Genomic DNA, 9,175 nt, shown 5'->3' with positions numbered 1-9,175 from the left:
AGGATGTTTCTATTGGTTCCATTGCAACAGGGAAGTTCAATCAAGCACAGATAAAGCAAATGATTTCAAATAGTATTTAAACCCAGGTCTGTCTGGTTTGGATGGGAAAATGGTAGAGCAATAATTGATGATGTGTGCATCCCAAATTGCACCCCATTTCCTTTATAGTGCACTACTGTACTTTTGACCAGCACCCATAGTGCACACTATATAGGGAACAGAGCGCAATTTGGGATGCATCCAATGTGTTATGATAGGTTTAATTATGTAAAAACATGGCATCAATCACTTCCAGGTTTTTATTCAATGGTTCAGTCAGTGCATAAAAAAGAAACAATCTTTTATCCATTTTGTAAGTATTTGCATGTCAACAGAAGTATAACAAAACTCAGAGCTACAAAAGGAACAGTCGTAGATCAACATAACAGTGTAGACCAGGATTGTTACCTTTCCCAAAATGTCTAGATTTTCCCAAGAAATCCTGGAAGGAGGAATCGGGATTCAAGACTTCCCTTACCAGGGGCAAGTTCTTATGTCACAGTCTCCTGAACAGACCCATGGTGTGGTGAAGAAACACTCTTCAAGTTATTAACAGAATTTAGAATGAACAGAATTTAGAATGAACAGAATTTAGAATGAACTAAATTTGGTGCAAAAGAAGGAAGGATGTCCTTTTCAAATCAAGGTGAGTATCTGTACGAAAGCCTGCATACCAGCTACTGTTTTTGAAAACAATGGAGCTTTAGGTTTGAAATAAAAACAGATCTGGGATCAGGCTACATGTAATGTAGTGTGGGGGAAAATAATCTTCAATCCAAGGTGAATCAAAGCTCCATTATTTTATTCCCTTGAAAGCCAAAAAAAACCAGCCCTTAAGTGCCTATCCAGAGATTGGCTCTATACAGTACAGTACAGTACAGTACAGTACAGGTGCTACTGTTTCAAAGTATGCTTCTAGCTTCAAGAAAAAAATGTGTTAAACAACAAAATGCTTTTTTTTCTTTCAACTCCTTTAAAGACGTAAGCATGCTAAAATAGCAAGCACAAAGAAATATTCAGTTATATTTCATAGTTCATACTCTAAAGTTGTCCTATTTTTGACAATAGTTCACACATCTTGGTGCTACATGGTCTCAGAAATATCAACCTCTGTGGAAAAAGTATACAATCTTTTTTTATATTCCTCACTGAGTGAATTATAAAAAATAATGGTCTCTGTACACAATATTGAAAATACCCAGTGGTTTGCATAATTATTTGATTGGATCAATGCCTCTCTCTCTGGTCTTCATCACTATAGGCCTGTGAAAACACACACACACACACACACACACACACACACACACACACACACACACACAAAGACGAAAACATCAGTCTCCTTAGAAACCAAGATTCAGACACATTTCAACAACCAACCGCTAATAAGAAATAATAGCCTGGGCAATTACAATAAAACAGACTTTAATATTTGAACATGTCAAAGATAAACATGAGTTGGAAAATGAGAATGAAGCCTGGTTGGTTGGTTAGGGACCGAGAGAGATGGTTCCAGAGGGCTCTGAGTTCTGGGCCTGCGTCCCAAATGGCACCCTATTCCCTATATAGTGAACTATTTTTTACCAGAGCCCTATAGGCCCTGGTCAAAAGAAGTGCACTATATAGGGAACGGGTGCCATCTGGGTCACAGCATATGGGAGATGAGTGAGAGTGCATGGTGACTTCAGCACCCAGAGTTGGGGTTTGGGTTGGTTGTTACTATAGTTACTGTGGCAGCATTGTTAGCTCGTGGCGTGTCAGATAGCCAAAGCGTCGGCCTGACCACGGCCTCTCTAACACCTCTCTGCAGGCTCTCTCTCTCTCTATATATATATATTATGATTTTTTTTTCCCTCCCTCTCTATGTATCTCTCTCTGTCCAACCTGGCGCTCTCTTTCTCCATCTCTCTCTCACTCTCTGTCCCTGGCTCTTTCTCTCTCCAGACTTTCACACGCGCTCTCTCTCTCCCTTCCTCCCTTCTCTCTCTCTCCCTTCCTCCCTTCTCTCTCTCTCTCTCTCCCCCCTTCCTCCCTTCTCTCTCTCCCCCTTCCTCCCTTCTCCCTCCCTCTCTCTCTTTGACTCTGGGAACTGTGTGCAGAACTTGTCGACCAGCTAGCGCCACAAGAAGGCAGAACCGCAGAGAACCTCGTCTAAACCAACCAGACACTCTCTGTCCCTGGCTCTTTCTCTCTCCAGACTGTCACACGCGCTCTCTCTCTCCCTTCCTCCCTTCTCTCTCACTCTCTCCCTTCCTCCCTTCTCTCTCTCCCCCTTCCTCCCTTCTCTCTCTCCTTTCTCCCTCCCTCTCTCTCTTTGACTCTGGGAACTGTGGGCAGAACTTGTCGACCAGCTAGCGCCACAAGAAGGCAGAACCGCAGAGAACCTCGTCTAAACCAACCAGACACTCTCTGTCTGCGTCCCAAATGCCACCCAGGCGCTGGTCAAAGGTAGTGAACTATATAGGGAATAGGGTGCCATTTGGGACATAGTCTTTGCCTCTGCCCAAATCCTCTCTAAAGACTTGACGCTGTCTGTCTGCAGTGATTTTAAACCCTGTAAACACTGTTCCCTATGCACCGAGTACTGACTTAATGGAAGAGGTGCCCTACTCCTTCTCTGTCTCTCTCTCGCACTCTCTCACTCTCCAAAATGGGCGATGTCCAACAATCGCATTGCAGAGCCGGTACGTCTTCCAATCTAAGGACTAATTGGAGGGTCTATAAAGGAAAATGGAGGCTTCTGAGTCACCTATTGGTAGTTGCTGGGGCAACATACACTGCAGTGGTGCCGGGGACTCTGAGTGAGGTCATTGACAGACAGACATGGAGGCTCCATCAAATAAAGTCGCCTCTTGTCTCTAATGGGATAAAGGAGTCGTCTCAAGACACTACTAATAAGAAACAGACCGGCTGATATTACGCTGTTATTGGATAGCTTTGTGATCCATATAATAATATATCACAATATAATCCATATTTCTATAATGGGTACCTGGTAGCAGACTAGGTTGTTATGCTTTTGAGTGTAAATTGTCTTACACTTATGTGAGTAATGTTGAAATATGTTACAGTTTTCAAAATGTGTACTGTATATGACAGACTGTTTGATATCCGGTCTTATTGGATGGCTTTTTCATCCATATAATCATATAATCATAATAAAATCCATATACTGTAATCATGTCCATGCTACCTGGTACTGTATAATGCCTTTTGGTTGTCTCCCGCTGGGCACACACTGGTTGAATCAACGTTGTTGAATTGACATCTGTGCCCAGCGGGCTGGTAGACCACGTTTTTATGATGTTACTGTGAAACGCATATTTTACCGTATTTTGCATAAATATGAAACCGTTTTAAGAGTAAAGCGTGAATAACATGCTCTTAAAAATAGGAATATGACAGCGAGATGATTGTTGATTATGACTACAGTTGATTGGGTTATCTTATTGGTGTGATTATGATTGATTGTGACAGACTAGTACCTTTGGGTTTAGACGCTCACCTGAGAACACGGATCTCTTATTGGCATCTCGTACCCCACCTGTGAATACATCAGAACAGACAATAACACTAATTAATCCACATAACTGGGACTCTGACTGACATCCCATCCAACATGGCAACATATTATAGCGTTTTCAGGGTTATTCCAGCTGGGACTCGAACCACAACCCCAAAGCAGATAACTCCTTTGGAGGAGTTTGTGACCACCCTCATCAAGGGTTGCTGCCAATATCATATGAAAACAACACTATCAGCACCCATCAAACTACCTATAGTACATATAAACCGTCATTACAGAGACGTTGGCAGTTGTATACACACATTACCATGTTAATTCATCAAGTTAAAGCAGAACATATGTTTGGATTTTTTTCATCAGGCCACTGTTGATGTAGTCCCAGAATGTGTTGCATGTCAGCAGTGGACTAATGAAAAATATCAAAAGATAGTTTTGGAGTGGAGTTTTCCTCTATGTTTAATAAATTGGGTAGTTAGTCTGAGACATGAGCCACAGGGTGGTTGGGAAGAGAAGGGGACAGGAGGGGGACTGACTACTCCATTGACTACACACTACTTTCATCTCATTGAGGTCGCTGCGGTTACCCCATTGTGGAAGTCTCTAGAATAACAGGAAATAGCTATGGATGGCTTTTTTTTTTCTTTATTATGTAGCTCTGTGCCATAGACTTGGCGCCAGCTCAGACACAAGAACCAAGGCACTGGCATGGCAGCAGAGATGAGGGGAGGGGGTGTCACTGTGCCAATGAGCTAAGAAGCATACATCTAATGACACACACACACAGACACGAAACGCACACAGGCATACGTACACACAAATGTAAACACAGACGCACGCACACACACACTTACTGAGTCAGTCAGCAGCCATCTCACCCCATGAGCCCTCTCTCATGTCTCGCAGCTGGGCATCTCTCTCTTTCTTTCTCTTGCTCCCACTCTTCTCCATCTCTCTCCCCTCTCCTCCTCCTCCACCTCTCTCTCTCTTCCATCTCTCTCCCCTCTCCTCCTCCTCCACCTCTCTCCCTCCCTCTCTCTCCAGTAGTGTGTGGCTCGTATCCTTTTATAAACACATCATTGCCATAGCCCGAGTATAGTAGCTGAATATGTTCGGCCACTTCACCAGCTATGTTCCTTTTGGCACAACAACCCTCCATACCCAAGAGAGACCTGTCATGTAGTCTTACAGTTCCATTTGATTGCCGCCATTTTGCGTAACGCAATGTTTGGTTTGACTTGGAATTCCTGGATGCTTCCCAAATGGCACCCTATTCCTATATAGTGCGTTACATTTGACCAGAGCTCTAAGGGCCCTGGTCAAAAGTGGTGCACCACATGGGGAATAGGGTGCCATTTGGGATGCAGTCCCTGTTTCATGAGTTCCATAAAAACCTTTGGCCCTCTGACTCCAATTCCCACTTGCATTTCAGTCTCAGTACAAGCAGATGATTCCAGGCCCTGTTGTTTACTGAGAAAACTGTGTGTGGATACCAAATCGCACCCTATTCCCGATATAGTGCACTACTTTTGACTAGAGCCCTATGGATCCTGGTCAAAAGTAGTGCACCTCATAGAGAAAAAGGTGGCATTTGGGACACGTTATGTGATACATTATTTGCAGAACATTTCTGTCACTGTTCTGGGAAAGAGAGGAATTAGGGCCAAATGACAGATTTAGTTCCATCTGGCTTGATAGATAAATTCAATTAATTGACTTCAACATGAACAGAATTATGTACAATGAACTGTACTTACACTGTAGTTGTATAATCCACCCACACTGAAGAAGTTGGCTATGTGTGGATATGCACTCTCCTTCTGTGTGTTTTTTCAATGACAGAGACCGGTATGCAATGAAGGGGAGACAGAGAGAAGGGAGATACTGAGTTGGGCCGGTAGGTGCCGGGATTCGTGCCCACACAGTCAGGGGAATCGTATATGTGCTGAGGGCGGTGGTCTTAACTACAAGGCCAACGTCAGGCACGTGTACTGTGCGTGTGCGTTCATTGACGCATTTCTACAATACCAGGATCTGAAGCCATCTCTGAGGATGTGGCGATACGCAACTCTCACCATAAAAGTTAAGAGCACACACATTTGATGGTTTGATAGGACTATTGAGACCATATTATAGTATTATTTATTACATATGAATAATTATGACATATTACTACATTCAACATATTTATTTATCTTAACATCAAGAGGGGACTTCTGATCTAACTATGTCATGTTCAAAGATGGAGTCTGTGTCCCAAATGGCACCCTATTCCCTATATAGTACACAACTTTGCCCAGAGCCCTATGGCCCCTGTAGGGAATAGGGTTCCATTTGGGATACACTCCTAGTGATGTCATGTTCAAAGGACAGAGAGAGAGCGAGAGCTACGTCGTACCCAAGCCAGACTTATATAACGATTTATGGATTCATGAGATGCAACGGAGAGTCCTTCATGTCCATCGGCTAGCTCTTAACGTGAACAAATCTCTTAAGTGACGGCTGGAGATGTAATCTTAGACGATATTAACAATCCACCCAGAAATCACATATTCAGCTTTTAAAACTTCAGAAGATGTCTGCCTCCTGTGTAGCAAGGGGCATTTCATGACTAAACTCTCATTTTCTTGTACTGAATTTGACAGCGTACATTAAGGTATAAATCCCCTTTATTAGGCCGACGGAAAGCCATACTTTGTACATTAATCACAGAAAATTGAAGTAATGACATAAATAAATTTAACTAAGGAAATTACAGTGTGCGGCTGATGGCAGTAAGAGAGCGATCAGACAACTTGTGGGGCAGTAGAATACCACTGACTTCATGAAAGAGTTTGACACTGTGAAACACTGAGGAAAAAGGACTTCCCTTGTGAGTCAGTATGTGAGAGAAAAGACAATAAGAAAGGTGGGGAGAGAAATAAACAGCAATGCGGATAAAGATTAAGACAGAGGTAGAAAGAGAGAGACAGGGCCAGAAAGAGATAAAGAGCAGAGAAATAGAGAGAAGGGATGAAAAGTGCAAGGTAAGGCACGCTTACTCACACTTGTCCTGCTCAGGTGGTTCCAGAAGGTCACTCTCTGTGTCACTGGGAATGTGCCATGGCTGTCTGATGGCCTGCAGCTGCTGGTAGAACTCATCCTATGGGAGAGGAGATGGGATGGGAGGAGAGGAGATGGGAGGAGACATTACAGGGTTGACTCATGTTGTAGGTAAACAACAGGTGTCTAATTGAGTATTAACAAAACTACCTACAAATCATTTTGAGAGGTTGTTTTTAAGTTTAACAAAGTGTGATGAGATCCATATAGTGATGAGCTCTGGCCGTAATAGCCTAACAACAATGTATACTATACATACAACTTGTTTGGAATTAGAGAGATAAATAATTGAATCGTCAAGATGAAAAGCTGCATACATAGCTATACATTTACAAACGTAGGCAAACAACATGAACTGGGCCAAGGTTTAGAGTGAACCATAAAAAAACATGTTCTTCTGGAAAATATATATCTGATACAGCTGTTAGAAGTCTGTAAGCAACTTTAAGGCTTGCACACATCGCACAGAATGTGGCTCTAGAGTTCGTCTGCCGATCGTTCAGCACGCTGTGTTTTATGGACCACCCATTGTAGAGGTCTGACTGACGACATTTAAGTCGATTCTACATGGAGAACCGGTGCGCACTCGTCCTCTCAGTCCTCTCAGCTGGTAAACTATTGGTGTGTCTGAGCCTTTAGATTCTGTCATTTTTAAACCACTCATTTATTTTATTTTATTTTTTGTATTTCTAAACGTCTTGACGGTGGAAAACAGAGAAAGTCTATCTATCGCTCTCTCGCTCTCTCGTTCCATCTCCTCGCTCTCTTTCTCTCTTGTTCCATCTCCATCTGTCGCTCTTGCTCTCTCATTCCATCTCCTTTCTCTCTCTCACTCTCTCTAAAAGGAAAATTACAGAGAAATTGTTAGTGAACTAGAAACCAAAGAGTTCCCCATTTAGTCCTACAGCTTTTAAAACCAAGTACACCTTGGAGTATAGTCCTTGGGGCCAAACTTTAATAAATAAATTGCCCGTGTTCCCTTCTAATGGCTTTTATGTGTTCTAGTTTTGTTCCCTTCTAATAGCTTTTATGTGTTCTAGTTTTGTTCCCGTCTAAAGGGTTTTATGTGTTCTAGTTTTGTTCCCGTCTAAAGGGTTTTATGTGTTCTAGTTTTGTTCCCTTCTAAAGGGTTTTATGTGTTCTAGTTTTGTTCCCGTCTAAAGGGTTTTATGTGTTCTAGTTTTGTTCCCGTCTAAAGGGTTTTATGTGTTCTAGTTTTGTTCCCGTCTAAAGGGTTTTATGTGTTCTAGTTTTGTTCCCGTCTAAAGGGTTTTATGTGTTCTAGTTTTGTTCCCTTCTAAAGGGTTTTATGTGTTCTAGTTTTGTTCCCGTCTAAAGGGTTTTATGTGTTCTAGTTTTGTTCCCGTCTAAAGGGTTTTATGTGTTCTAGTTTTGTTCCCGTCTAAAGGGTTTTATGTGTTCTAGTTTGTTCCCGTCTAAAGGGTTTTATGTGTTCTAGTTTTGTTCCCGTCTAAAGGGTTTTATGTGTTCTAGTTTTGTTCCCGTCTAAAGGGTTTTATGTGTTCTGGTTTTGTTCCCGTCTAAAGGGTTTTATGTGTTCTAGTTTGTTCTCGTCTAAAGGGTTTTATGTGTTCTAGTTTTGTTCCCGTCTAAAGGGTTTTATGTGTTCTAGTTTTTTAGTGTTAAAAGGTGATGGATGTTTCCCAGCCAGTCAGTAAGCTGGTCAGCCAGCCAGCCAGTCAGTGAGTCAGTCAGTCATTTAGCCAGTCAGTAAGCTGGTCAGCCAGCCAGCCAGTCAGTGAGTCAGTCAGTCATTTAGCCAGTCAGTAAGCTGGTCAGCCAGCCAGCCAGTCAGTGAGTCAGTCAGTCAGTAAGCTGGTCAGCCAGCCAGCCAGTCAGTGAGTCAGTCAGTCATTTAGCCAGTCAGTAAGCTGGTCAGCCAGCCAGTGAGTCAGTCAGTCATTTAGCCAGTCAGTAAGCTGGTCAGCCAGCCAGCCAGCCAGTCAGTGAGTCAGTCAGTCATTTAGCCAGTCAGTAAGCCAGCCTGTCAGTTAGTCTCGATGGTGGAGAAAGAGAGGACGCCTCCAAGCGTCTCTTGTAGAGCCCTGGTCAAAAGTAGTGCACTATTAAAGGGAGTAGGGTGCCATTTGGGACGTAAAGGCAGTGTTTCAAGAAGAGTTACAACAGGAAGAGGAAGAATCAGGTTTGTACATCCATTCTTTCCTGTCCTCTCTCTTGCTCTCCCTTGTTTTCTGTACATCCAGTTTTATAAACAGGCCCAGGATTCTTGCTCTCTTTCTGCCTCTGTTTGTTTGTCTCTCATCCCCCTCTGTCTCTCTCACTCTCTTTCTCTCTCTCTCTCGACCCTCTCCACTTCTATCTCTCCATCACTAGCTGTCTACCAGGCGATGCACATTCACTCACACAAAATACACACACACCTCATACTCACAGAAACACACACACTCACAGCCAACACTGCTGTCACATGTTATAGAGACATTGAACCACTGGACACTTCCCATTTCACTCTGTGTATTTAAATACTGT

At 42.8% G+C, this 9,175-nt stretch overlaps 1 protein-coding gene across 2 annotated transcripts in view; it reads right to left on the bottom strand.

The window, feature by feature from the left end:
- Positions 1-284: 284 nt before the first annotated feature.
- c15h8orf34 (chromosome 15 C8orf34 homolog) overlaps positions 285-9,175 on the bottom strand; it is a 169,808-nt gene continuing 160,917 nt past the window's right edge. For both annotated transcript variants that reach the window (XM_036944104.2, XM_090199666.1), the window contains exons 13-15: positions 6,608-6,704; positions 3,545-3,583; positions 285-1,302 (exon numbers count right to left, since the gene is read on the bottom strand). In XM_036944104.2, the coding sequence (XP_036799999.1) occupies positions 1,295-1,302; positions 3,545-3,583; positions 6,608-6,704 (144 nt within the window). In that variant the 3' untranslated portion in view covers positions 285-1,294. The remainder of the gene's footprint in view (positions 1,303-3,544; positions 3,584-6,607; positions 6,705-9,175) is intronic.

This window comes from Oncorhynchus mykiss, chromosome 15, assembly GCF_057628025.1.
Source record: "Oncorhynchus mykiss isolate SJ-2025 chromosome 15, ASM5762802v1, whole genome shotgun sequence".
Lineage (NCBI taxonomy): Eukaryota > Metazoa > Chordata > Actinopteri > Salmoniformes > Salmonidae > Oncorhynchus > Oncorhynchus mykiss.
This window is presented reverse-complemented; position numbering and strand designations above follow the sequence as displayed.